We start from the raw sequence: 26,407 nt of genomic DNA on the forward strand, positions 1-26,407 counted from the left end.
AGGGCGTGTGCCACCACCAATGGCTTTTTGTTTGTTTGTTTGTTTTGTTTTTTCAAGACAGGGTTTCTCTGTGTAGTTTTGGTGCCTGTCCTGGATCTCGCACTGCAGATCAGGTTGGCCTCGAACTCAGAGAGATCCTCCTGGCTCTGCCTTGAGTGCGCCACCGCCACCCGGTATGTTCCGTAATTTTAATGCCCATTCATTCAGTCAATCTAGGCACATAATACATGAGTCTTTCTTGTGGAGATGCAGGATTGGGACGCCACGACTCGCCCACCTTATAGCATTTTACACAGTCACAGGAACCAGCTTGCCGAAGCTTCGCGAGGCGGAACTTTAGTCTCACATGTCCTATAGCTGCAGAGGAACGTTTCACCTAAAGGACCGTCTGGTTTCAACAACTTGATGGCTCCCGGAAGTGCTTCCTTTCCCCTCCCCAGCCTCACCCCGTTGTGCTGCGGTTGGAGCTATGGCGGCAGCGGCAGCTGTGGGGCCCGGGCCCGGGGACTCCCCAGAAGGACCCGAGGCGGACGCTCCGGAGCGTCGGCGGAAGGCTCACGGGATGCTGAAGCTTTACTACGGCCTCTCGGAAGGGGAGGCGGCGGGACACTCCGCGGGGCCTGACCCTCTAGACCCGACAGATCTCAATGGGGCGCACTTCGACCCGGAAGTTTATCTGGACAAGGTGTGTGCGAAGTGGGGCGGGTCCAGACCCCCAATATGCTGGACCCTAAATCATGCCCCGGATTTTGTTGATGTAGTGAGGGGAGCGAGAGTTCGTGAGTGGAGGATAGCCCATACCGGGCAATAGGGGCAGATCTGGAGGCTAAGCAAGCCTGGGCCATTTAGGACTGACCTGAGGGGATACGGGGTCCGTGATCCCGATGTTGACGTTCTGATAGGCCCTTGGGGAGTGGGCGTGGCCATGTTCTGACAGGCACAAGGCTGAGCTTGGGTTGAGTTTAAGCTGAGCCTGAAGACTTTTGAAAGCCGACAAATCCCAAATCCGGTCTAATCTAGTAACGTAGATTAGTATGTCAGTTATAGATTCCACATCTGGAATTCCTGATAAGGGTGGAATCACGGTTGTATTGCACGGAAAGCCAGCTAACCTAAGGCAAGGCAGGGGGACATGAGTGACACTAACTGAATGCTACTACCTGCTTCTCTAGCTGCGTAGAGAGTGTCCTCTGGCCCAGCTGATGGACAGTGAGACGGACATGGTGCGGCAGATCCGGGCTCTAGACAGCGACATGCAGACCCTGGTCTATGAGAACTACAACAAGTTCATCTCAGCTACAGGTGATCCCCTGGGACACACTCCTCAGAGCCTTACATCTCCCCCTGTGCTGGGAAAAACAGGGATTAAAGGAAGGCGAGCCAGATTATAATTCTGTCCCACATTAGTCCACTGTCACCTCTGTCCTGGTCTTTGTGGTCAGACTCTTCTGGAAGTGGCAGTTACTATGGGAGGGTTGTCCTAACGACCGAAGGGAGGGAGAAAGGATAAAATTATAGGAGTTTACCTGAAGCATGTAGGAAGCACTAAGAAGTTTCAGTAAGCTTTAGTTTTTGTCTTTATGTTTTTAGTTATTTATTTTGGGTGAGTGTGTGTGTTCGTGCATGTGTGTCTATCACAACATTTGTGTAGAGGTCAGAAGACAAGTTGTGGGAGTCAATGCTCCCCTTCCTCCACGTGGGTCCCATGGATTGAACTCAGGTCATCGGGCTTGGTGACGGGCACATTTGCCTGCTGCTAAGCCATCTCACAGGCAATTCAATTTGTTTTAATTTTATGAGCCGTAACTTTTGTTTCTGGTCAGTCTCCCTTGAGGGTGGACTTGTCACTCCCTCCCTTTCTTTCTCCGTTCTCATTCCTTAAGATTTAATAGTAGTGTCTAATTATGTGTATATGTGGGTGTGTACATGTGAGGACAGGTGTCCTTGGAGGCCAGAGACCAGAGGTGTCGGATTCCCTGGAGCTGACTGAGGTGGGTGCTTGGTACCGAACTCAGGCCCTCTAGAAGAGCAGTACCCGCTCTCCACCACTGAGCCGTCTCTCCAGCCCTAGGACCTGACAGTGCAGGTCTGTCACAGTACTTCCTGTCTTACTTTCAGGAGATACACCTGAGATTTGTGTGATAACTTTAAAGCACTTGTTCCGGAGGCAGACCGTGGAGAATGCTCACATCTGTGGGGTTGTGTCCCCATAAGTAGTCTTACTCTCCTGGTGTCACAATGCCCTCAGTGAGTAGGTGCTTGTCTGTTAATGCTAACCTCAAGATGAAAAGAGATAGTGATTTCTGTGCTGAGGAATTTTCCATAGGAATTTTGCTAGTATTTTCTCATTTGTTGGAATATGTATAATGTTTGACATTTATCTGTTGCTTAATAGAGATGGCTTGAGGTTTTTTTGTTTGTTTGTTTTTTACTTTTTTCTAAGGAAGGAAAAAATCATAAAGGAGGTGTGACTTCTCTGCACACCCACTAGTCTTGCCATTACTACATAAATAACATGTTGGTTGGGATGTGGAGGATACAGAACACTGATAAACTAGCAGTGGAAATACACAGCTATCCCCTCACTGCAGAAAAGCTTGGCCAGTCCTCAAAAAGCCAAACAGAATTATCACGAGACCAGTAATTCCACTCCTAGGAATGAATATGTTTGTATGTATATAAAAACGAGCAGAGCTTCTAATCCCTGCACTTTGGAGGCTGAGGCAGGGGGATTGCTGCAGATTCAAGGCTAGCTTAGCATCCATATCAAACCCCTGCCTAAAGAAACAAACAAACGGCTGGGCGGTGGTGGCGCACGCCTTTAATCCCAGCACTCGGGAGGCAGAGCCAGGTGGATCTCTGTGAGTTCGAGACCAGCCTGGGCTACCAAGTGAGTTCCAGGAGAGGCGCAAAGCTACACAGAGAAACCCTGTCTCAAAAAACCAAAAAAAAAAAAAAAAAAAAAAAAAGAAACAAACAAACAATAACAAAAGCCCAGGTGAGGGTGCTGGGAATGGCTCAGTGAGCCAAGTGCTTGTTCAAGCTTGAGGACCTGAGTGCTGTCTCAGCACTGTGTAAAATGAAAGCACGCCTTTAACCCCGCCACTTCTAGAGGCAGAGGCAGAAGATCTCTGTGACTTTGAGACCAGCATGGTCTACATAGTGAGTTCTGGACCAGCCAGGGCTACATAGTGAGACCTTGTCTCAAAGAGCAAACAAAAAGTGTGGCAGTGTACATCTGTAACCCCAGACTGTGTGGAGCAGGGTGTGTCCCTGGGGCTTGCTGGATGATCAGCCAGCTGAGCTGAAAGGGCAAGGCCTAGGTCAGTGAGAAACCCTGTCTCTAAGAATGATGCTAGAGATGGTGGGGAGGTGGCTCGGTAGTGAAGCATGCTGATTCTCTATCAAAGGTTCAGATCCCTGTCAGCTCACAGATGCTTGTACCTCTAGCTTACAGGAGTCTTTCTTTCTTTCTTTTTTTTTTTTGGTTTTTTGAGACAGGGTTTCTCTGTGTAGCTCTGCGCCTGTCCTGGAACTTGCTTTGGAGACCAGGCTGGCCTCGAACCCACAGAGATCCGCCTGCCTCTGCCTCCCGAGGGCTGGGATTAAAGGTGTGCGCCACCACCGCCTGGCCGAGATGCTTTTTCAAAACAGGAAAAAAAGAAATCAGATGAGAAAGGCTGTGTGTTGTATTGATTTTCTTATGTTACGTAAACAGAATAGGTAATTCTGTGAAAATAGGAAATAGATTGATGCCTACCAGAGGGTGTGGAAGATGTGGGGGAAACTGCCAAGAGAAACAGTAGCTCTTGGGTATTCATTAATTAGACAGTGGTACTGCCTTAGTTAGGGTTTTATGCTGTGAAGAGACACCATGACCACGGCAACTGTTATAAAGGAAAACAGTTTCAGAGGTTTAGTACATTATCATCATGGCGGGAAACATGGTAGCATGCAGGCAGACATGGTGCTGGAGACGGGGCTGAGGGTTCTTACATCCTGATCTGCAGGCAGCAGCAGGAGACTGTGTCACACGGGGTGTAGCTTGAACATATTAGACCTCAAAGCCCGTCCCCACAGTGATATACTTCCTCCAACAAGGTCAGACCTCCTAATAGTGCTACTCCCTATGGGCCAAGCATTCAAACACATGAGTCTGTGAGGGGCCATTCCTATTCAAACCACAAGTATTGACTTAAAACTCTGTGACTATGTTAAATGTATTCAAAGCACTGAATTTTATGGTATGCAATTCTTTCCCAGGTAAGAAATAAAAAACATACAAACAAAAAAGCAACTGGTTTAGGTTTTCTTAATCAGATTTTCATTCAGAAAATGATAGGTTTCATTATCTATCTTCATGCATTTATGTTATTATACTGTGTTTTAATTGGATTTGCCAACTTAGAGCCTAGGCATGGAGTTTGATTATGTGATAATGCATTTATCTTTTTTTTCTTCTTTTTTAGATAGGGTCTTACTATGTAGCCCTGGCTTGGAATTCACTCCTCGAACTCACAGAGATCCACCTGCCTCTGCCTCTTGAGTGCTGGATTAAAGGCGTGCGCCACCACCTCTAGCTAATTATGCATCTATCCATGCCAAACCTGGAAAGGCTTCAGTATTATACCAAGAAAAACTTCTTCCTGTCCCTACCGCAGGCAGGCAAAGAAGTCTGCCTTTTTAAAAAAACGAATAAGTTAACAAAGAGATGCGTTTCATTATTGCATTTTCATTCATCTTTATTCTTTGGTTTTGTCCATTCCCCTCCCGCACTGGTTTCTCCCTCTTCCCTGGACCCTCCTGCTTCCCCTTTGTCTCCTCAAATAGTCTGCCTTTCTGCTTCCAGGTCACAGCTGTTCCACCCTCCTCTCTCCTCCAGCCCACTCCACACCTTAGACCTCTTCATCTCTTCTCATGGTCTCTCCTTTCATGACCATACACCAGCCTGCCTCCAGATTGAAGTGTGGACACAAAGCTTTGTTTGTTTGCTATGCTGTTGTTTGGGGTCTTGGGGATCGAACTTGGGCCCTCATGCTTGCTAGGCAAGTACTTCATTACTGAGCTACAGCCCCAGCCCACACAAAAATCTTTGACAGTAATCCCTATTAAAAATCAATGGGAGCCGGGCGGTGGTGGCGCACGCCTTTAATCCCAGCACTCGGGAGGCAGAGCCAGGCGGATCTCTGTGAGTTCGAGGCCAGCCTGGGCTACCAAGTGAGTTCCAGGAAAAGGCTCAAAGCTACACAGAGAAACCCTGTCTCGAAAAAACCAAAAAAAAAAAAAAAAAATCAATGGGCTTCCAAGCCAGCCAGGGCTACACAGTGAGACCCTGTCTCACAAACAAAACAAAAAACAAAACTTAACAGGCCTGTGTCATATACTCATAATATGGGTGCTACCACGGGTACACATCCACAGAGTGAGGAGCCAGGCTGGAAAGCAGCATGGCAGTGCCTGGGATGTAGCCTGTGGCAGAAGACTTATCCAGCATGTGTGAGGAGGCCCCGGTGGTAGAGATCCAGCCTTGCCAAAGGAGTCTTTCTTACCAAACGCTGTGGACACTTTGTGTTTGTTTGGACATGGGGCAACTTTATTTCCAGTCTGAAGGTTTCCATGACTGTGAAGTCAGCAGGAATAATGGAATCTCAGTTTCTCTTTTTCTTTTCTTTTTTTCTTCCTTTCTTTTTTTTTTTTTTTTTTTTTTTTTTTTTGTCTTTTCAGACAAGGTTGCTCTGACTTTCCTGGAACTTGCTTTGTAGACCAAGCTGGCCTTGAACTCACAGAGCTCCACCTGCCTCTGCCTCCCCAGTGCTGGGACTAAAGGCTTTCACCACCACTGCCTGGCTGGGTTTTGGTGGTGGTGGTGGTGGTGGTGGTGGTGGTGGTGGTGGTGGTGTTGGTGGTGGTTTTGTTTTTTTGTTTTTTGTTTTGAGACAGTGTCTTACTGTGTAGTCCTGACTAGCCTGGGCCTTTAACTGGCACCAGTGTTTTACAGTAACTTCTCAGGCTGATGCTATAGGGCTGGGTGGTCTTAAGACAGCCCCTCTCCCAGCTCTGCTGCTCATGTGTAACTTACATCTTGCATCTTTATTTTATAATCACCTTCCTTGCTATGGAACCATAAACTCAATAAGAATGGTAAGGACTAAGGATGTGGCACAGTGGCAGAGCTCTAGCCTGGCATGTGAGAGGCCCTGTGTGTGTGGGAAGGGGGACAGTGTGAATGCTTTTGCTTCATGGATTGTGTGATTCATGTAAAGAGTTCACTATTGGTGACCAACTTCTTTGTGAAAAAATATTTCAAAATCCCTTAATTGCATTGTGAGTGTTAGCTTTGTAGGTTTTTGGTTTTGTTCTTTGTTTTGGTTATTTAAAAAAATAATTTGGGTGTATGTTTGTGTGTGTATGTGCCTGAGTGTATGTCCATGTACTACATGCATGTAGTACCTGCAGAGGCCAGAAGAGGGTATCAGATCCCTTGGAATTAGAGTTACAGCTGGTTGTGAGTTACCATGTGGGTGCTGGAAATTAAAACCAGGTCCTTTGTAAGAGCCACGGGTGCTCTTATCTGCTGAGCCATCATCTCTCAGGCCCCATGGTCCTTCATGTTTTTAAAATCAAGAGTAGGTGTGAAGGCCAGCAATAGTGCCTTTAACCTCAGAACTTGGGAAGCAGAGGCAGGAGGATCTCTGTGAGTTCAAGGCCTGGTCTACATAGTTCTAGGTCAGAACTACATAGTGAGGCCCTGTCTCAAAAAAAAAAAAAAAAAAAAAAAAATAGGTGTTAAACTGGATGTGGTGCTTGAATGTAATTCTAGCACTTGGGAGGCAAACACAGGCAGATCACAGTACATTGGAGACTTTCCTGGTCTACATAGCAAGTTGCAGGCCAGCCAGGGCTACATAGGGAGACCATGTCTCAAAAAGCCAGAATAGAAATAGATGTTAAGCCGGGCGGTGGTGGCGCACGCCTTTAATCCCAGCACTCGGGAGGCAGAGGCAGGCGGATCTTTGTGAGTTCAAGGCCAGCCTGGTCTACAAAGCGAGTTCCAGGAAAGGCGCAAAGCTACACAGAGAAACCCTGTCTCGAAAAACCAAAAAAAAAAAAGAAATAGATGTTAAGCTTGGGTTAGGGGTGTGGATAGAGTGGGTGGTAGGGTTACAGAGAGAGCAGGGCTTGAGGTTGAGGTTTTAGATAGGGCAGTGCCTGGTGATAGTCAAGAGACCTGGACCAGAGGAGGCAGAGGTAAGAAAAGGTGGAATAGCCAGGCGGTGGTGGCGCACGCCTTTAATCCCAGCACTCGAGGCAGAGCCAGGCAGATCTCTGGAGTTCGAGGCCAGCCTGGTCTACAGAGCGAGATCCAGGACAGGCTCCAAAACTACACAGAGAAACCCTGTTTCAAAAATAAATAAATAAATAATTAAAAAATAAAATGAGATTTGAAGAGAGGAGACATAGAGCATTAAGGGGCCAGGCCCTGAGGCATTTGGAAGGACAAACAGCCTCCTTATACAAATTTCAGTCTGTATAAGGGAGAAAGGGAAGAGGAGAGGAACTTTAGAGAAGATTCACCGTGCTCTACAAGTCCAGTGAAAATCGGGGCCGTTTGGGAAGGAGGTCTGAGTGGGCAAGTTTATTGCCTGCCCTGCTATGTGCAGAGAGCATCCCAGGGGTGAGCAGACAGGTGGTCCCTGCCTTTGCCGAGCTTTTTGTTGTTTTTGTTTTGTTTTTCAAGACAGGGTTTCTCTGTGTAGCCCTGGCTGTCCTAGAACTCACTCTGTAGACCAGGCTGGCCTGAAAATCACAGAGATCCTCCTGCCTCTGCTTCCCAAGTGCTGGGATTAAAAGTGTGCTCATAGCTTATGTTCTATGGAATCAAAAGAAGTTCTGGCCAGTGCCAAGCGTCTCTGGCTGTTGTTGGGATCTGGATACCATCCGATGGGAGAGAGTGGTACCAGAATCCTGTTTCTGGGTTTACTTCTAAGGGTCTTGAAAGAGTAGTTCTGTGCATCCATCATCCCGAGAGCATCAAGACAGAGAGAAGGTGAAGTAGGAGTTTATCCTCCATTTGCCTGTCTGGGGTGGCCGATGGTCTTCCACATTTGGAGTCCTAGTCAATAGCTCCAAGATTATATATGAAAGGACAAAAATAGGGAGCCAAGAGGAACATGCAGCAGCCTCCACCAGGCTAAGTAGTCCTGGAGCTCTGAGGTGTTCATATTGCAGCTTCAGGTCTGGTGGGTACAGACTGGGGCCAGGCACCAGTTCCCTTCCAGAACAAAATGAGACTGAAAAGGAAAAATGGAGAGCAAGTTTGGACAAAGTAGAGTCAGTCAGGATAGTGACTGGGTGCTTTTTTTTTATTTATTTTTAAAACACTTTCCCTCCAATTTTAAGGAAGCTCACCCTCTTCCCTTTGCACAGGATAGGGGTGAGCAGAGCTTCATGCACCATCATATTAACCCTCTTGCCCACACATGCAGTGACCAAGACCCAAGCCGTTTCAGGCGGGTCCCTGGTTTCAGTGAGAGCTGCACCTCTCTGTCTTGGTCATTTCTGTTTCGCTGTCGGTGCTTGCCCTCTAGACACCATTCGGAAAATGAAGAATGATTTCCGGAAGATGGAAGACGAGATGGACCGGCTGGCTACCAACATGGCAGTGATCACCAACTTCAGTGCACGCATCAGCGCCACGCTACAGGACCGACACGAGCGCATCACCAAGCTAGCAGGTGGGCTCTGTACTGGCCAGGCCCTGCAGCCAGCCACCCTGAGCTCTGCAGCTCACATGCCTTTCCTGTCCCCTAGGGGTGCATGCTCTGCTGCGGAAACTGCAGTTCCTTTTTGAGCTGCCTTCGCGCCTCACCAAGTGCGTGGAGCTGGGTGCCTATGGGCAGGCTGTGCGCTACCAGGGTCGCGCCAGGGCGGTGCTGCAACAGTACCAGCACCTTCCCTCCTTCCGCGCCATCCAGGATGACTGCCAGGTCATCACAGCCCGCTTGGCCCAGCAGCTGCGGCAGCGTTTCAGGTGTGGTTTCCGGGCCTGGTTCTTGCCCTCCAGTCACATCAAGAGTGCCCCCACATTTTGTCTCCCCTGCACCCCACCCTCTGTCTTTACTGCATCTCCGTCCCCACAGGGAAGGTTGCTCGGGTGCCCCAGAGCAGGCTGAGTGTGTGGAGCTGCTGCTGGCCCTGGGTGAGCCGGCCGAGGAGCTGTGTGAGGAGTTCCTGGCACATGCTCGGGGGCGGCTGGAGGAAGAACTGAGCAGCCTGGAGACTGAGCTGGGGCCCTCCCCACCAGCGCCCGACGTGTTAGAGTTCACCGACCGTGGCGGCAGTGGCTTCGTGGGTGGCCTCTGCCAGGTGGCAGCAGCCTACCAGGAGCTGTTTGCCGCTCAGGGCCCTACTGGTGCAGAGAAGCTGGCAGCCTTCGCGCGGGAGTTGGGCGGCCGCTATTTTGTACTGGTGGAGCGGCGGCTGGCACAGGAGCAGGGTGGCAGTGATAACTCACTGCTGGTACGGGCCTTAGATCGCTTCCACCGGCGCCTGCTAGCCCCTGGGGCCCTGTTAGCCGCTGCTGGGCTTTCAGAGTCGGCCACGGAGATTGTGGAGCGAGTGGCCCGAGAGCGTCTGAGCCACCATCTGCAGGGTTTGAGGGCTGCCTTCCTGAGCTGCCTGACGGATGTTCGCCAGGCCCTGGCGGCACCTCGCCTGGCTGGGAAGGAGGGCCCCAGCCTGGCTGAGTTGCTGGCCAATGTGGCCAGCTCCATTCTGAGCCACATCAAGGCCTCCCTGGCCTCTGTGCATCTTTTTACCGCCAAGGAGGTGTCCTTCTCCAACAAGCCCTACTTCCGGGTATGTCTGTCTTTTGTCCTTTGGTTATTCATTCTGCTGACTGGCCCTCTGTCACCTTTTTACCAGTGCTTGGGGAACTGAGGTCAATCCTTTCCCAGGCGCTCTGGATGTGGATTTACGTTCTCGGGAGGCAGTCTGGAGGAGAAAATGCTATGCGGCTGGGCTAAAGATAGAAGGGTACCAGGGACCTTCCCCCTGCCGGCCCCACCACCCTCAAGGCAGAGCGGCAGGATGAGGCTGTCCTTTGGAGGAGGGTTAGGGCAAAGGGCGAGGAGTAGCCCCATGCTCTGGCTTTGCTGACCTCTCCTGCCTAGGAGAGAGGATTGTGGATTGGTTGTGGATCTGGACCTCCTTTCACAGGGCGAGTTCTGCAGCCAGGGAGTCCGTGAGGGCCTCATCGTGGGTTTCATCCGCTCAATGTGCCAGACAGCCCAGAGCTTCTGTGACAGCCCTGGAGAAAAGGGAGGTGCCACACCACCTGCCCTGCTTTTGCTGCTCTCTCGCCTCTGCCTGGATTACGAGACAGCCACCATCTCCTACATCCTCACACTCACTGATGAACAGTTTCTGGTGCAGGTGAAGTGTCTCAGGAGAGGGAAAGGGAACTATGCTGGGAACGCAGGAGACTGGATATTTTCTTGTTGCCAGAACCAGACTGGTAGTCTGCACTCATCCCAGCCTCCATCTTTCCCAAGATTTGCTCACTTCCAAACTGGCAGTGGCTTCTGATCTGTCCCTAGTACCTACAACCATTGTCCTCTGCTTTCCTGGCTTAGGATCAGTCTCCAGTCACACCTGTGAGCACACTGTGTGCAGAGGCCAGAGAGACGGCTCGGCGACTGCTGACCCACTATGTGAAGGTGCAGGGTCTAGTCATATCACAGATGCTACGCAAGAGTGTGGAGACGCGGGACTGGCTCAGTACTCTGGAGCCCCGGAACGTGCGTGCTGTCATGAAGCGTGTGGTAGAGGACACTACAGCTATTGATGTACAGGTGCTGCTTTAGGCTGGCTGGTGGAGCCCTGGTGCATGCTGGGGCCCTGGATAACAGCTCTCCAAGGACTAAGCAAAAGGGGCCTAACTGTACCGATGATATTGTGCCACTAGGACCCCCATTCCATACCTCTGGGAATGTGGAGGCCCAGAGTCACCCAGAAAGTTGGAGCAGGGATGGGCTGAAAATTGGGTTTCAAACTAATTCTTGCCCTGCCTTTGTTCCACTCCCTTGATTGTATGAGTGGTGACCATACCTAGGGAATTTTCTGTCCTAGTACCCCATGCTCCCCTTGCAGCACCTCTTTTCACCACCAGGTGGGGCTCCTGTATGAAGAGGGTGTCCGCAAAGCCCAGAGCAGCGATTCTAGCAAAAGGACCTTCTCTGTATACAGCAGCTCTCGGCAGCAGGGCCGCTATGCGCCCAGCTACACACCCAGGTCAGGCTGGGAGGGAGACCTCCCTGAGACAGACAGAAGAGGGAGGGTGTGTGCGGTGGGCTCTGACTTCTCTCCCCTCCACCTTCCAGTGCTCCGATGGACACAAACCTCTTGAGCAATATTCAGAAGCTCTTCTCTGAACGCATCGATGTGTTCAGCCCTGTGGAATTCAACAAGGTCTGAAGTACCTTCTCGCCTAGATCCCATAACAATCCAGGGAGCCCTAGGACCCCACCTAAGCTTAGCTGTCACTCTGACCATCCAGTCTCTGTCTCTAGGGCATCTAGGTAGTTCAGAGTAAAGCCACCTTGTCGCTCCAGCCTGGATGTGACTCTTGCTGTTTGTCATAAAATTCAGTAGATTTCTGTCCCTCTATAGAACTCAGGATTCAAAGGTTGAGGTGAAATTCTGCTCACTCAGAGAGGCTGAATAGCAAGTAGTTAACCTTCTCTCCTAGCTCAGGTCTCCCCATAAAACCAGGCGTCCTTCTGCTCAGCACCTACTGAAGAACCCTAGCTACACATGGTCCCGTGCCCTACCACTTCCTGTCAGGTAGTTGCTGACTCAGCCTCCTGACCCCAGGTTAATTTTATTTAATCAAACAAATGTAACACATCTTTGCATCATTAAATATTCCACAGCATAGGCGAATGTAACACATCTTAAATTAATATTCTGCAACAGACTTCAAGTATTCTTTGCTCTCACTCTTGTCTCCAAAACAGCCCTGAGTCTTCAGGGGTTCTCAGACACTTATTGATCTCTGCCTCACTGTGACCGAAGCTCAGGGACAGCTTTCATCCATTTCTGCTTCGTAGTCAGTGATGACTGCTGCCCCCATCTCTGATCTTTTCTGTGGCTTATCTGCCCCTGCCCCTCCTGGTGGCAATAGTAGATGATTCCCTCCTTACCTAGGCCCTGGAAATTTCTGACTTACTTTGTATTCCCTGGCCTCTGCTCAGAAGTTAGGTGTATGTTCCTCCCCCAAAGCTTACAGTCACTGAGCTGCATCCCTATGTGCCCACTTGCAGGTGTCGGTGCTGACTGGCATCATTAAGATTAGCCTGAAGACGCTCCTGGAGTGTGTGCGGCTGCGTACCTTTGGGCGCTTCGGGCTGCAGCAGGTGCAGGTGGACTGCCACTTCCTGCAACTCTACTTGTGGCGCTTTGTGGCTGATGAGGAGCTAGTGCACCTGCTGCTCGACGAAGTGGTAGCCTCAGCTGCCCTGCGCTGTCCAGACCCAGTGCCCATGGAACCCAGTGTTGTCGAGGTCATCTGTGAGCGCGGCTAGGCCCTGCCGAAGCTGTCACGGGGCAGCCCCATCGTCCTATCCTGTCCTCACCGTGCCCTGTCCTCACCCCGCTGGCGGGTGTCTGGACCCGTTTAATAAACTTGTGTGGCCTCCTCCTCCCTCTTGCCTGAAGGGGCGGGACCCGCTAGGGGTGGGGTTTTGATGTCGAAGCTCATCATTTGATGTTGAGGCGACAGCGCGGCCCCGCCTCCCAGCGTTGATTGGCTGCTGTGCTGGGCCCAGGATGGGCAGGGGGCGCGTCCATTTAAAGATTGCTGGACAAGAGCAGCAGCTTTCTCACCTCAGTGCCCACACAGAAGCTTAACCAGGCCATCAGGATGGGGCAGGATGTGTTCCCATAATCTTTTGTGAACCATCGCTCCCCGGCAAAGCAGAGATCATGACTCCTCGTGAGGCCTCCCAGGCCCCACTGGAATTCGGGGGGCCATTGGGTAAATGGGAAGGTTGGGTGTGGAAGCTGGACCGATGCTACTTACGGAAAAGCTAGAAGGCTTTTGGGAAATCTGGAGGCAGAAAGATCAGGGTACGCGGGTGGCAGAGTGTCTGCAGGAGAGGATGGATGGATGCTGGCAGCTGTACAGCAGGGAGTTTCTGGAATGGGAGACAGTTGGAAGAGCAGGAGGATGGGCTTTGGGAGGACTAAGATGAAAATTAAGGTAGGAGTATGGCGCCGGGAACCTGCTAAGCAGGCAGGTGACCCAAGGTGCCTGTGGACTTGGGAGAGCTCTGGGGAGCGGTCACGCGACACTGGCTGTCTCCCCAGGCGTCACAGCGATGATGGTCCTGCTGCCTGCCACCGTGTTCCATCTGCTCCTGGCGGCCCGATCGGGCCCGGCGCGGCTCCTGGGCCCACCCGCTTACCTGCCTGGACTGGAGGAGCTGTGGAGTCCATGGGCTCTGTTGCTATTGTTCATGTGGCTCGGCCTGCAGGTGGCGCTCTACCTGCTGCCTGCGCGCAAGGTGTGCGCTCTGTTTTAACACGGGAGGAGGGGACAGAGAGGGCTCGACGGGGGAAGGCCTCCCCAACTCTTATAAGACCTTCCCTATACTCATAGGTGGCCGAAGGGCTGGAACTAAAGGACAAGAGTCGCCTGCGCTACCCTATTAATGGTGCCTGGGGCTTCCCCTCCCCATCACTGAATCTGAGTTACATGGGTTGGGGTGGGTTCCAAGTCTAGCGGGGAGGTCCGTGGACTGGTTCTGATGACCCCTATGGGAACCTCGCTCGTGTGTGTGTGTGTGTGTGTGTGTGTGTGTGTGTGTGTGTGTGTGTGTGTGTGTGTGTGTGTGTGTGTAAGTATGCAACCCCAGGTCTTACCCTGTGCTGTGGTAGCTGTGGACATATGCAATCCCAGAACTCACTCTGCTGTGGTTCAGGCTTCCAGGCTCTGGTGCTAACAGCCCTGTTGGTGGGGCTGGGGGTGTCAGTTGGGCTGCCCCTGGGGGCACTCCCTGAAATGCTCCTGCCCTTGGCCTTCGCGACCACTGTTACCAGCTTCATTTTCAGCCTCCTTCTCTATGCGAAGGCTTTGACAGCTCCCGACTCGGCCCTGGCACCTGGAGGAAACTCAGGTGAGAAGGGTCCCAGTGAGGTAGGGGTGAGGCAGCAGACAGGATGCCTACCTGTGCTTTCACTTTCTATTATCCCCCCCAGGAAATTCCGTTTACGATTTCTTTCTGGGACGGGAGCTGAACCCTCGCCTTGGTTCCTTTGACTTCAAATATTTCTGTGAGCTGAGACCTGGCCTCATCGGCTGGGTATGCTGGGCATGCTGGGCATGCTGGGTTTAACTATGCTGGCCTTGGGCCAAGCGAAGGGCAGGGTGGGCTAGCATTGTTGGGTAGACAGCAATCATCATTCATTCACTTGCCAATATGTTGCTCTGCCATGGAAGTCACCAAGTGGGGTCTTAATACCAAATCTAAAAAAAAAAAATTAGGTAGAGAGCATTTGGCTACCACACAAAAAGTCCTTGATTCCAACCCAGCACCACAAAACTAAATATATACAGCATGACAGTGACGACAGATTCGGGGGGTGGGGCAAAGCAGGCAGGGAGCTGGGAGAGCACATGAAGCTTTGGACACAGTGGTCAGATACAAAACTGACTCCAAAGACAATGACCAAGCACTACTTGAAGGGAGGGCCAGGCAGCTCGGTGCCTCCAGTGGACTGCCGGATTTAACAATTTGCCTGTCATTGGTGGCCTTGACCACACACCAGCTGCTCTTGGGTTAGGATCATACATACACGGACGATGGTGGAAAATTCCACAGAGACTCAGGCAAGGCCCTGCTTTCACCTTGCAGATCTTACACAGAGGCAGGAGCCAAGATCCCTCTATGAATCTGAAGTTTGGGTTTGGTTTGGTTTTGAAACAGGTCTCACTGGGATAGCCCAGGCTAGTCTCAAAATCAAGGTCTTTTCCACTTCTCTCAGCTACTCAAGTACAGCTACTGTAATCCCACCAGGCCTGGTCCCACCACAGATCTGGAGATTGACCTGCCCGCATGCATACCAGACTCTAAGGTTATTTTCTCACTGGAGAAACAGGATGGAATGAAGTTTTCTTCTAAAATTACTGTGAGGGCTGGGTGTAGTGGCACACACCTTTAATGCCAACACTGGGAGGCAGTGCCATGCAGATCTCTGTGAGTTCCAGGTCAATCAAGGCTACTTAGTGAGACTACCCCCCTAATCTCTACCACCCCCACCCCCACACCAGACAGGGTTTCTCTATGTCTCAGTTCTAGGTGTCCTGGAACTCACTCTGTAGACCAGGCTGGCTTCAGACTCAGAGATCTGCCTGCCTCTGCCTCCGGAGTGCCTTTTTTTTTTTTAATTAGAGGGAGCCTTAATGAAAGTCCACGTCAGTATTACTGAAGAAGCTGCACTACCCAGTCCCCTGGGGCTACTAAACGAGGGTGCAAGTGCAGGTTCCCAACAAGCTGACCCTTAGCTCTGCAGGCATTGCATAATTCTTTAAACAGCAGCTCAAGGCAGGGCCCTTACCCCCATTTTTCACATGGCAGTGGACAGTGAGCTTTATCAGGGATACACACTCCGCACAGATGGCCAAGCTCAGATTCAAAAGCAGGAGTTCTAAGTATAGGCAGTTTCGACCTGGGTCCATTCAACATGTGAACTGACTGACGGCTGAGAGAAGGGGAGAGGCTGACACTGTCCCACTCTGATGTCCCCACTCCCTCAGGTCTTCATTAACCTGGCCCTGCTGGTGCGAGAGGCAGAGCTGCGGGGGAGTCCTTCCCTGGCCATGTGCCTGGTCAATGGCTTCCAGTTGCTGTATGTGGGTGATGCCCTCTGGTATGAGGTGAGGCTGGACTGGGCAGGGAAGGCAAGCAGGGGATCCTGAGGATGTCATCTGGACTAAGCCAGTGTGTCTGGGTCTTGTCCCTGCAGGAGTCTGTCCTCACCACCATGGACATAATACACGATGGATTTGGCTTCATGTTGGCCTTTGGAGACCTAGCCTGGGTACCCTTTACCTATAGCCTGCAGGCCCAGTTCCTGCTATACCATCCACAGCCTCTGGGGTTGCCCATGGCCTTGCTCATCTGCCTCATTAAGGGTCAGTAGGAGGGCCTTAATCCCCCCCCCCATTCCTTCTTTATTCACTACCTATCAGGTATGGTCCCAGGCTTTGATGCTCCTCTAAAGCGGGAGCTGACTCCTGGGTGTCATAACAGAGCCTGGGATTTGGTCAGAGCTAGGCTGAAGGCATGAACTTCCACCTCACTACCTGATCATACTTTCCCTCAGCTATTGGTTACTACATCTTCCGTGGAGCTAACTCCCAGAAAAACACATTCAGAAAGAATCCTTCTGACCCTAGTGTGGCTGGTAAGCTGGTTCTGCTGGAGACTGTGGGTGAGATGAAGCGGCGGGGCTTTGTGGTTCCCTGTTTCATTAGCTGTCTTTCTCCAGGTCTTGAAACCATCCCTACAGCCACAGGGCGGCACCTGCTGGTATCTGGGTGGTGGGGTATGGTTCGTCACCCCAACTACCTGGGAGACCTCATCATGGCTCTGGCCTGGTCCTTGCCCTGTGGTGAGTAGGTTTGGGAATGACCAGGTGTGGTGACAACAGGCTCAGTCTGGTGTACCAGGCAGAAGGAATACCCAGTGGCTGGAGAGGGTCCTAGTGCCTCACTGTGCACACTGGGCCTTTAACGGGTGAACCCGCCACCTTGTGTGCCTTTAGATGAGAAAGCCCCATCCGCTGGGTGCTGGTGCCTGCTCACGCAGCCCTTCCCACAGGGGTGTCCCACCTGCTACCTTACTTCTACCTTCTCTACTTCACTGCGCTGCTGGTGCACCGGGAGGCCCGAGATGAGCAGCAGTGTATCCGCAAGTATGGCCGTGCCTGGCAGGAATACTGCAAGCGTGTGCCTTACCGAATCATACCCTGTATCTACTGAAGCAGATCCATCTGACCAGCTCAGGCCTGAACACACCTGGGGTGAAGGGCCTGCACCCCACTCTACTCGGCAGGGAGGACCAGCCTCAGAGAAGAGGTTTGAAGCAAGAAGAGGGAGCCACTGCTCCCATATGGAAGTATTTTCCCTGTTGGATAAATGTTTTCAACCTTGTGTTTCTCTTCTGCCCTGGGGTCAGTGATTTGAGGGGTAGAGGTGGAGGCCTAGCTGACTAGGGAAAGCTGAGAAGTAGTTTGTGGATCCAGAGTCTGACAGGGTGGAACAACTGATTTCTCTCAGAATGGGCACTTTAGGCCTGGGGGATGTAGCTAAGTTAGAGTGCTTGCTTAGCATGCACGAAACCTTTGCTCTTCAGCACTGCATGAATTAGCAAGGTGACTAACACCTGTAATCCTAGTACTGTCAAGGTGGAGGCAGGCTCAGAAGTTCAAGGTCACCCTCAGCTACACAGTAACTTCAAGGGAAGCCTTGAATAGGGCACTCTCTTTGAAGAAAAGAAAGGTACTGCCAACATCTAGGCAGACCAGTGACGTCTTTATTAATGACACGGACACCCAGCTCAGCCCGGGAGTTCCTCAATGAGAGTCCTTGGAGCAGGTGGCACCGGGCCTCCCCAAAGCCGCTCCAGCTCCCCAGTAAGGGTTGCCATCTCCTCGGCTGTGACAGCATGGGCTCGGTGGGCCCTGGCACAGTCTAGAGCCAATGGTGTGAGGACAGCCTCGTTTTCGTTGGTCCAGGCCAGCAGGAACTGGCACTTCTTCCGAGCCCGGTAAAGGCGATTTCGCTCTTCGCTGATCACGGCCTGTTTCCGGGCTCTGCCCAAGGTCTGCGCCAGGTGCCCCAGTGCTGTCAGCGTGTAGCCTTTCTGGTTGACAGGACCCTCGCCCAGCAGAATACGAGCAACCTCTTGCATGGCACCCCGCGTACCCAAGGGCCCGGGTGGATGTTCGCCCGATTCCAGCACGTGGGCTGCGGCCTGCAGGGCTTCCTCCGTAGAGTCAAAGACTTGCTGGGCGCCCAGGGCTCCAGAAACATCGAGCAGCGTGGCACAGAAATCGGAGAGCAGGGCGTCGTCATCCCCTCCATGATACAGGGCTAGAGTGTGAGCGTAGGCGAACAGCACGTTGGGCAGCTGGAAGCGCACGAGTGGCGAAGCCGGGCTGCGGCTCAGGCTGGCCAGCGCTGGGATACGGGTGGGCACTGCGGGCGGCCGAGCGGCCGCGGAGTCCTCAGCAAGTGGCACCGCGGCGGCCGCATCATCCAGAGATTCGGACGCCGTCCTCTCGGGCGTGGACTCCGGCTCTGAAAGATCCCTGCCCGGGGCACGATCCAACTCCTCCAGAAAACGCGGGCCAACCCCGCGGCCCCACCACCAGGGCCGCCAAGGGGGCAGAAGGCGCCCAGCTTCGCCACGGCTCAGCAGCCGCTCGAACGCCGCCTTCTCAGCCGGCGCCAAGCGTTCCCAGAGTCCAGAAAGGCCGCTCGGCCGCGGGTCCGGCCTGAGGCCTATTTCCTCAGGCTCATCCTCGGCCTCGCGTTGTTCGCGGAGCCGGCGTAGTGCGCCCGCCAGACGGCTGGGTGAGGCGCTCCGGCCGCGGAGCTCCCGCAGCACCTGGTCGCGGTAGAAGTCTTCCGCGCAGGAGCCATGTGCCCGGTAGCAGCGCAGCGAGCAGTAGGGCGCGTTGCAGCGCGGACAGGTGTAGCGCGCCGGCAGTGCCTCCCCGCCTGGGCAGAAGCCGCAGAGCCCTGCGGGCTCCATGGCAACTGGCACCGCGTGTCGGGCACCACACAGCGGCTGCAGCTCCGCCACTTCCGGCGCTTCTTCGGTTATTTCCGCCTTTGTGCGTGGGGCGACGTAGTCTCCTTTGGCCCATTCCCGAGGCTTCTCGGTAACTTTCGTCTTCTGAGTAGCCCTTTGGGCATGTGCAGAAGAGCCAAGTTCCTCCCAGCACCGTAGCTCGCTGAGTTCGAAAGCATTATGTAGCTGATCCCAGCTTGTTCCCTGTGGTTTTACCAAATTATGTAAAAATAAACTACCTTTTAAACAAAACCAACAAACCAACCAACAACAAAAAAATCCAGAGTCTTAGCAGGGCGTAGCGACACGCCTTCAATCCTAGCACCAGATCAGCAGAGGCAGGCTGATTTCTGTGAGTTCCAGGATAGAGCTACGTAGTGAGACCCTGTCTTGAGAAACAAAAACAGTTCAATTCTTATTGTTTTTCTTTCTTTTTTTTTTTTTCCCGAGACAGGGTTTGTGTAGCCTTGGCTCTCCTGCAACTAGCTCTGTAGATCAGACTGGCCTGGAACTCAGAGAATCTGCCTGCCTCTGCCTCCCAGAGCTGGGATTAAAGGTATGTGCCACACAGCGGGGCAGTGGTGGCCCACACCTTTAATCCCAGCATTTATGAGTTTGAAGCCAGCCTTGTCTACAGAGGGAGTTCCAGGACAGGATCCAAAGCTACACAGAGAAACCCTGTCTTGAAAAACAAAACAAAAAAAAGAAGTATGTGCAACTATGCCTTGCTCAGTTTCCTACTTTTCCTCTAGAAAGAGCCCGAGTTGGGGATGTGAGTTCTGGATTTGACCCTTGAGGACTACTCAAACCAGCTGTGTAGTTTACACAGCATGTGGTAGTCTAGTAACAGCATTTAGGAGGCTGGGGAAGGAAGGTTACTGAGTTCAAACCCAGCCTTGGCTTCAGTTTGAGACCTTGTCTCAAAAACCAAGTACTTGCTTCCAAATCCTAACAGGGTGCCATCCCTAGAACACTCCTGAATGCTGTCCTATGTTTAACATGAATGTGGGACATACCCACACCCTCTATAGTAAAAAAGCAAAGGGTTAAACGATAAGAGTCTGAGGCAGTCCCTATTTACCTGTCTACAATGGGCCAGACACTGGTGGCAGAGCACTTTACAGTTTTGACCTGCACAACTCTCAGACAGCTAAAGTTAAATGGAATGGATGGAGTGTCCAACTCAGCGTTACTCCATGGTACATTCCAAGAAGCAGTGGGTTCCAAAACACCGATGAGCAGAGTGGGGTCTGGGTAATACTGGAAGCCTGTTGCTAGGGTGGAACCATTAATCAGCTGCTCAGTCACAGGTTAAGTTAGCCCAGACAAGATCAAGATGCCAATGTAATCAGGTAATACCAATTTCCAAAGCTGAGGGACCCCATGGTCCTTGCACTTTGATACTACAGCTGGTCTCAAATTCAGTGAAGACCAATTCAACTCCTACCCAAACCCTTCCCTCCCTCCCATCGCTGCCTCCACAAAATAGCTTAACACTAAATCTGGTTGGTTGCTCCACCTATCTGCCTCTGCCTCCCAGGTGCTGGGACTAAAGTGTGCCACCACCCTACTGAGAGCTGGCCTTGGTGGTGACTGATTCTCATTTACCCTTCCTAATGACCAAGAGGCACTTCACTAGCCTAAAAGTTTCTTCCTCGGGCGGTGGTGGCGCACGCCTTTAATCCCAGCACTCGGGAGGCAGAGCCAGGCGGATCTCTGTGAGTTCCAGGCCAGCCTGGTCTACAGAGCAAGATCCAGGACAGGTGCAAAACTACACCGAAAAACTCTGTCTCGAGAAACCAAAACAAACAAAAGTTTCTTCCTAAGGCCTCACAAATGAAGAAAGCAGTAACAAGTCTGGGCAAAGTGGTTTTATTACAGTGCCAGAACCACACAGGACTTAGGAATTAGCATTGGGGCCCTTCTTCTTGCCAAAGGTGGGCACAACGTTGACAAAGCGACGGTTGTACTGCATTCGCCGCTTGGCACGGCCTGTCTTCTTCTTCTTCTTCTCCTGTTTGGCCACCTGGGAAAGGGAAGGACTCGTAAGACCCTGGTTGACCTCTCCCATGCCTGGCATCCTTCCCACCAGTACCCCTCCAGGAAGGAGAATGCGAACAGGAAGAAAAGGCTGCAACAGGAAAAAACCAAGTCCAAATACCAATTCTGGCGCTCACTAACCTTAGGAGTTTGACCCCTCACTTTTCCAGCACGAGCCAGAGAACCATGAACTTTACCTGTGTTGGAGTGGGAGAAAGGAAGCAGGTAAGAAGCAACCCAACGCCCTGCCCAGCACAACCCTTACTCTTGGGGCCAACAAGGAATGAATCAATAGTTGCAGAGATTGGAGATGGGGGTCACAGAATAGCTATCCCAGGTTGGTTCCCACCTCAGTGTCACTGTGGCCAGTTTATTCAGTGCTGAGGGTTGAGGCATACTAAGGCAAGGACTCTGAGAACCCAGTAAATCAGATTCTGATGATTACTGGGTTTTTTTTTTTTTTTTTCCTGACAGGGTTTCTCTGTGTAGCCCTGGCTGTGAACTTGCTCTGTACACCTGTCCTTAAACTCACAGAGACCTGCCTGCCTGTCTCCCAAGTGCTACCATGCCACTCTGGATTTTGATTTTAGTGGGGACACCGAGAACCAGTCTGGCTAGAGACTGCAGTACCATTATGAAATAAAGACCCTAGAAGACACAAGTGTATTGCCACAGAAGTACGCTGTCACATGCTGTAACTACACACATTCCATTAGTTCCTAGTGAAAAAAAGCAGTCACCTCCCAGCATGCGGCCAGCTACTTCCAGAGTGGTCAGGGCCTCTACACCACACTGGCCTAGGGTGGCCTCATCCTCCAGCGGCGAGCCAGCCAGAAGCAGGACTTGATCTTCCGGGGCAATGCCTTCCAGTGAGGCCACATGAGCCTACAGTAAAAAAAGAAACAATGTTTGTAAGTAAACAAGTTTTCCCTGCGTGCCTTGGGATAAAGGAGCACAATTAGGTGGAATAAAAGAGCATTACACACTTACTTTGATCTGGGCGACCGTTTCTTGGCCGCTCACCTCAAGGGTGTGTAGTTCCTGGGCGCGTACAAAGAGCTGCATGTTGGCGACTGAAAAAAGAAAGGCTTCTTGAGAGAAGGAAAGAAGCGTCCCAGAAGACAGATCAGGAGATGGGAAGCGGGGCAGGAGATTGCGCCGTTCCACATGCGAAAGGTGGGGCTCGCCAGCGACTTGAATGAGGTCGGGAGACACGGCCGCAGATCAGCCCTTGTCCCTTGACCTCCCCGCACCTTCTGAGCCCGCAGACGGCCTGCTCCCGAGCGCTACAGGTCCTGCAGTCCCCCGAGTCTTACCTAATCCGCGGACGCCGAAGCTGCCACCGCGAAGATGGAGTCAAGAAAGAGGAAGAAGCGGGAGCGCGCACGTCCTCACCTCCTGTCGCGTGTTACGTCACTGCTGCGCGACCGCGCGGATTGCGGGTATTTGTTCCGCCCACCGCCGTCCTAGCCTTTCCCCTAACGCACTACGCAGGCGTTCTGTCCCTGTGGGCGGCGCGCGCAGGGGGCGGGGCGGGCCCCAGCAGGTTGCGCGCGCAGATGGCACTCGCAGTTGGTCAATCCAAGATGGCGGTAGCTGTGTTCCGAAGCGCTCTGCGGGACTGGGGCCGCTGCGTCCGGTGGAGCAACGGGCTACGGCAGCTGGTGAGAGTTCGGAGCTGAGGGCAAAAGGCTGTGTGTGAGCCTCACTGTTACTCATGACAACCCTGAACGCCGCATTCCCTCACGTGGCCTTGGTTTTCCTGTATACTCGGCTTGACACTTGTCTCGAGGGTAGATGCAGGGTGGAGAGGGCAGGTGGCAGAGCCTGGGTAGTCTGGGTTTTGGAATGCGGCTGCCACATAGCTCGAGTTAGTTAGGACCGAGAGCAGCTGCCCGTCCTCGCTCGGTGCCTGATCGGTTCAAGCACCATGGTCGGAGCTAAAGAATTTCAACACGATGTTCAGAAAAAATGCTGAAGAATACTATATTGATTAGTCTTATGGTTAATTGGCTTTTCAGGAATGTGGACATGTTTGTCATTTGAGTCTTGGAGAAATCTTGGAATTCAGACTGTTTGCACTGTTTTTCCAGTCCCCCCTGGTACCTTGCACTCTGGAAAAGTCTGGTGCTTTCCCAGCTCTAGGTCTTTTCTTATGCTGTTCTTTCTGCCTGGTTCCTTGCCTACTAAAGTCCTTCTGTGTTGTGTGAACTAATGGAAATATGGTTTGTTTGTTTTGCCTTAGAGCCAAATCCAGGGTCCTCCTGATAACACCGGCTTTGTGGAGTCTGTGGATGAATACCAGTTTGTGGAGCGCCTGTTCCCCCCTACCAAAATCCCAGAGCCACCAAAGCATAAACATTATCCCACTCCTAGTGGCTGGCAGCCTCCCAAAGGTGAGCTGAGTGAGTGATGGGGGTAGTTTGAAGGCTGTAGAGGAGGAGGGTCCTTTGCCCCAGCTGAGGCTTTGAACTTCCCAGTGGGTTTAGGAGTGCTGTTGAGATGGAGGCCTAGTATTTTCTCATCCTCCAGGGATGGGCCCAAGAATAGAACCCTGTTTTGCTGGGGTGGAGTCTTCTCTTGTGGTGAGAAAGCATAGAGAAAGAAGACCATGTGTTTGGATTTCTCTTCTTCCAGGCCAACTGACTGTGTACAATAGAGAATGCAGCTTAGCAGAAAGGCAGGCCTGGTTTGAATTTGGTTTTGCCTTTCATTATTGGTGTGATTTTATTAATCATTTAACTTCTTCTAACCTCAAATTCAGCAAAATGGGTGTATAATCTGTTCAGCATATAAAGTAAAACCTTTAATATTGAGTCCATTGTGTGATCATATTTATAAAAATCCCATTGCCGCCGGGTGGTGGTGGCGCACGCCTTTAATCCCAGCACTCGTGAGGCAGAGGCAGGCGGATCTCTGTGAGTTCGAGGCCAGCCTGTTCTACAGAGCGAGAGCCAGGAAAGGCGCAAAGCTACACAGAGAAACCCTGTCTCGAAAAAACAAAAAAAACAAAAAAAAACAAACAAACAAAAAAATCCCATTGCCATTACAAAGTTTAGGTCAGCTGGAGCTACAGTCTCAAAAACAGCAAACCAAACAACCAAACCAAAAGAACCCCTTTAACTCCCATCTCTTTTGTTAAATAAGTTGTCACCCTCACTGGGTCAATGAGAAAGGAGAGAGTAGTCCAGAGAGGGTTTCCCCAAAGATCCAGGGAGATAAACTGTAATAAATTATTGTTTATGTGTTTTGTTTGTTTGTTTTTGAGACAGGGTTTCTCTGTGTACCCCTGGCTGTCCTGGAACTTGCTCTGTAGACTAGGCTGGCCTCGAACTCCACCTTGAGATCCGCCTGCCTCTGCCTCCCGAGTGCTGGGATTAAAGGTCTGGGCCCCAAACACAGACGCATCAGTTCCCCTCTACTGGGATTAGAGAAATGTGCCGCCATTCCCTTGACTGGGATTAAAGAAATGTGCCGCCATATCGGACTTTTTTTTTTTTTTTTTTCCTGGATAGGGTTTCTCTGTGTAACAAGCTTGGCTGTCATGGGACTCAATTTGTTGACCAGGTTGGCCTCAAACTCAGTGATCCCCCTGACTTTTCCTTTTGAGACAGTGTCTAAGGTAGCCCAAACGAGCCTTGAACTACCTATATATTCTAGGCATGAACAGTCATGCCTAGCTCTTCATTTCTTTTTGAGCATTTAAATGGTAGCAGGCCTGGGTGGGGCCTTATAGCACTAAGGTGAAAATTCGGTCCTAACTATAAACTGAAGGACAGAGGAGATGCCCTGACTTGAAGTCTGGATTTTTGTCCAGTAGGATTTAATGACCCTCTGTAGCCAGGTGCAGCAAGGCTGAATCCTTGTACTTGGGAGGTAGAAGCAGAAGGATTAGAAATTCAAAGTCATCCTTAGCTACATGAGTTTGAGGCTAGCCTAGGATTCAGGAGACCTTATCTGTCTCAAAGCAAAAACGAAAACCTTGCAGCAACCCTTTGTGAGGGGAAGGTCCTTGGCCGAGGCTTAGGATAAGCTGGCTTCCTATACCGTACCCCTTTACAGATCCCCCTCCCAACTTGCCCTACTTTGTTCGGCGATCCCGGATGCATAACATCCCAGTCTACAAAGACATCACACATGGCAACCGACAGATGACTGTGATCCGGAAGGTGGAAGGCGACATCTGGGTAAGTGGCTTGGGTCTATTTCTGATCCTTCCAGGGTTGAAGGGAGGGAGCCCTGGGATTAGCACCTGTTGACTGGAGTTATCCTTCTCCAGGCTCTACAGAAGGATGTGGAAGAATTTCTGAGCCCACAGCTGGGAAAGACACCTGTCACCCAGGTTAATGAGGTGACAGGTACTCTTCGAATCAAGGGCTACTTTGATGAGCAGCTTAAAGCCTGGCTTCTTGAGAAAGGCTTCTGAGGCCTGATGATCAGTCCATGGCAGTGCCCCTCACAGACTGGCATCCAGAGAGGAAGTGGATTTGGAGTCTCTGGAATGGGATTCAGAGCACAGGGTAAAGGACATTGAGATCAGTCCTTGCTTCCATAAAGAGGAAAAAGACCTCTGTTTAAGTGTCCAATGTGGGAGCCCACAGGAAGAATCAGGCTAACAAGGGAGACATTAAGTCAGCCCTTCTAGAAACAACCCATCAGGGACATGCATCCTTGGCCTTCTGGAGCTTTTGCTATAAGTCAAACTGGGCTTAGTGGTGAATATGGATGCTGTGGGATGGTCTGTATGCAAATGTGTTGCTCTGATTGGTTGGTAAATAAATCACTGATTGGCCAGTGGCCAGGCAGGAAGTATAGGCGGGACAAGGAGGAGAGTAAAGCTGGGAAGTGGAAGGCTGAGTCAGAGAGACACTGCCAGCTGCCATGATGAGAAACAGCATGTGAAGATGCCGGTAAGCTGCAAGCCATGTGGCAAGGTATAGATTAATGGAAATGGATTAATTTAAGCTGTAAGAACAGTTAGCAAGAAGCCTGCCACGGCCATACAGTTTGTAACCAATATAAGTCTCTGTGTTTACTTGGTTGGGTCTGAGTGGCTGTGGGATTGGCAGGTGAGAGAGATTTGTCCTGACTGTGGGCCAGGCAGGAAAACTCTAGCTACAACATAGACAACACAGGACAAGGACCTGGACTGGACTGGACAAGACAGACAAAATATCTTAGGTTCTGAGTGCTGTAATAGGTAGGGTTGGGGACGTCCGCCCGCTGTCGTGGAATCGGCTGTGTTGACTGAAAACAGGAAAATGAAGGCTTTTCATTCCTGCTGTCCCATCCCATTTCAGCCACTTGTCCAACTCCACCATTAAATTGATTCGCAGTGTTCAGATCCTGGCTACCCTGCTTGACTTCAGACCTAAAGTAGAAGAGATACCAACCTCCCAGCGCTCAGGTTCTCCACGTGTAAGATGAAAGTATGTCTAGTTGTTAAATATCTTGGCATCCTCATTCCAGGAGACCACAGACCATAAGTCTACGGGCTAGGCAAGGGA

General features: G+C 51.4%; 5 protein-coding genes across 6 annotated transcripts; 3 read left to right on the forward strand and 2 right to left on the reverse strand.

Annotated features, from left to right (window-relative positions):
- The first annotated feature begins 414 nt into the window (after positions 1–414).
- Vps51 (VPS51 subunit of GARP complex) lies at positions 415–12,700 on the forward strand. Of its 2 annotated transcripts, XM_052762680.1 has the most exons (10): positions 418–685; positions 1,173–1,302; positions 8,589–8,735; positions 8,812–9,031; positions 9,141–9,858; positions 10,219–10,434; positions 10,635–10,853; positions 11,171–11,292; positions 11,382–11,469; positions 12,324–12,700. In XM_052762680.1, the coding sequence occupies exons 1-10, from the start codon at positions 470–472 to the stop codon at positions 12,582–12,584; spliced, it is 2,337 nt and encodes a 778-aa protein (XP_052618640.1). In that variant the 5' UTR covers positions 418–469; the 3' UTR covers positions 12,585–12,700. The 2 variants fall into 2 exon arrangements, with proteins under 2 accessions (XP_052618641.1, XP_052618640.1); XM_052762681.1 differs by lacking the exon at positions 11,171–11,292 and having other exon boundaries at positions 415–685; positions 12,324–12,438.
- A 121-nt stretch (positions 12,701–12,821) lies between these two features.
- Positions 12,822–17,215, forward strand: Tm7sf2 (transmembrane 7 superfamily member 2). The gene is made up of 10 exons (XM_052762683.1): positions 12,822–13,036; positions 13,369–13,565; positions 13,661–13,715; positions 13,983–14,177; positions 14,260–14,363; positions 15,818–15,937; positions 16,027–16,195; positions 16,387–16,467; positions 16,552–16,674; positions 16,884–17,215. The coding sequence occupies exons 1-10, from the start codon at positions 12,985–12,987 to the stop codon at positions 17,042–17,044; spliced, it is 1,257 nt and encodes a 418-aa protein (XP_052618643.1). The 5' UTR covers positions 12,822–12,984; the 3' UTR covers positions 17,045–17,215.
- A 360-nt stretch (positions 17,216–17,575) lies between these two features.
- On the reverse strand, positions 17,576–19,095 carry Znhit2 (zinc finger HIT-type containing 2). The gene has a single exon (XM_052762684.1). It carries the CDS (start codon positions 18,819–18,821, stop codon positions 17,622–17,624), a length of 1,200 nt encoding a protein of 399 aa, XP_052618644.1. The 5' UTR covers positions 18,822–19,095; the 3' UTR covers positions 17,576–17,621.
- Positions 19,096–20,716: 1,621 nt separating this feature from the next.
- Positions 20,717–22,314, reverse strand: Fau (FAU ubiquitin like and ribosomal protein S30 fusion). The gene is made up of 5 exons (XM_052762414.1): positions 22,217–22,314; positions 21,891–21,973; positions 21,641–21,785; positions 21,042–21,097; positions 20,717–20,886 (listed from the first exon to the last, which is right to left on the reverse strand). Exons 2-5 carry the CDS (start codon positions 21,963–21,965, stop codon positions 20,761–20,763), a joined length of 402 nt encoding a protein of 133 aa, XP_052618374.1. The 5' UTR covers positions 21,966–21,973; positions 22,217–22,314; the 3' UTR covers positions 20,717–20,760.
- A 116-nt stretch (positions 22,315–22,430) lies between these two features.
- Positions 22,431–26,242, forward strand: Mrpl49 (mitochondrial ribosomal protein L49). Its single transcript, XM_052762413.1, has 4 exons — positions 22,431–22,564; positions 23,146–23,296; positions 24,963–25,087; positions 25,180–26,242. The coding sequence occupies exons 1-4, from the start codon at positions 22,460–22,462 to the stop codon at positions 25,324–25,326; spliced, it is 528 nt and encodes a 175-aa protein (XP_052618373.1). The 5' UTR covers positions 22,431–22,459; the 3' UTR covers positions 25,327–26,242.
- The last annotated feature ends 165 nt before the right edge of the window (positions 26,243–26,407 follow it).

This window comes from Peromyscus californicus, unplaced genomic scaffold, assembly GCF_007827085.1.
Source record: "Peromyscus californicus insignis strain IS unplaced genomic scaffold, ASM782708v3 Scaffold_4__1_contigs__length_199733344, whole genome shotgun sequence".
NCBI classification, from domain to species: domain Eukaryota; kingdom Metazoa; phylum Chordata; class Mammalia; order Rodentia; family Cricetidae; genus Peromyscus; species Peromyscus californicus.

Excerpts from the sequence above, each read along its gene's own strand:
- Vps51 (XM_052762680.1), top strand. The coding sequence starts at position 470 with ATGGCGGCAGCGGCAGCTGTGGGGCCCGGGCCCGGGGACTCCCCAGAA. Across the intron at positions 686-1,172 it reads CGGAAGTTTATCTGGACAAG|CTGCGTAGAGAGTGTCCTCT; the intron begins GTGTGTGCGAAG and ends CTGCTTCTCTAG. Across the intron at positions 9,032-9,140 it reads CAGCTGCGGCAGCGTTTCAG|GGAAGGTTGCTCGGGTGCCC; the intron begins GTGTGGTTTCCG and ends CCGTCCCCACAG.
- Tm7sf2 (XM_052762683.1), top strand. The coding sequence starts at position 12,985 with ATGACTCCTCGTGAGGCCTCCCAGGCCCCACTGGAATTCGGGGGGCCA. Across the intron at positions 13,716-13,982 it reads CCTGCGCTACCCTATTAATG|GCTTCCAGGCTCTGGTGCTA; the intron begins GTGCCTGGGGCT and ends GCTGTGGTTCAG. Across the intron at positions 16,468-16,551 it reads TTCTGACCCTAGTGTGGCTG|GTCTTGAAACCATCCCTACA; the intron begins GTAAGCTGGTTC and ends GTCTTTCTCCAG.
- Znhit2 (XM_052762684.1), bottom strand. The coding sequence starts at position 18,821 with ATGGAGCCCGCAGGGCTCTGCGGCTTCTGCCCAGGCGGGGAGGCACTG.
- Fau (XM_052762414.1), bottom strand. The coding sequence starts at position 21,965 with ATGCAGCTCTTTGTACGCGCCCAGGAACTACACACCCTTGAGGTGAGC. Across the intron at positions 21,098-21,640 it reads AGCTGGCCGCATGCTGGGAG|GTAAAGTTCATGGTTCTCTG; the intron begins GTGACTGCTTTT and ends ACTCCAACACAG. Across the intron at positions 20,887-21,041 it reads TGAGGGGTCAAACTCCTAAG|GTGGCCAAACAGGAGAAGAA; the intron begins GTTAGTGAGCGC and ends TCCCTTTCCCAG.
- Mrpl49 (XM_052762413.1), top strand. The coding sequence starts at position 22,460 with ATGGCACTCGCAGTTGGTCAATCCAAGATGGCGGTAGCTGTGTTCCGA. Across the intron at positions 23,297-24,962 it reads TGGCTGGCAGCCTCCCAAAG|ATCCCCCTCCCAACTTGCCC; the intron begins GTGAGCTGAGTG and ends ACCCCTTTACAG. Across the intron at positions 25,088-25,179 it reads AGGTGGAAGGCGACATCTGG|GCTCTACAGAAGGATGTGGA; the intron begins GTAAGTGGCTTG and ends ATCCTTCTCCAG.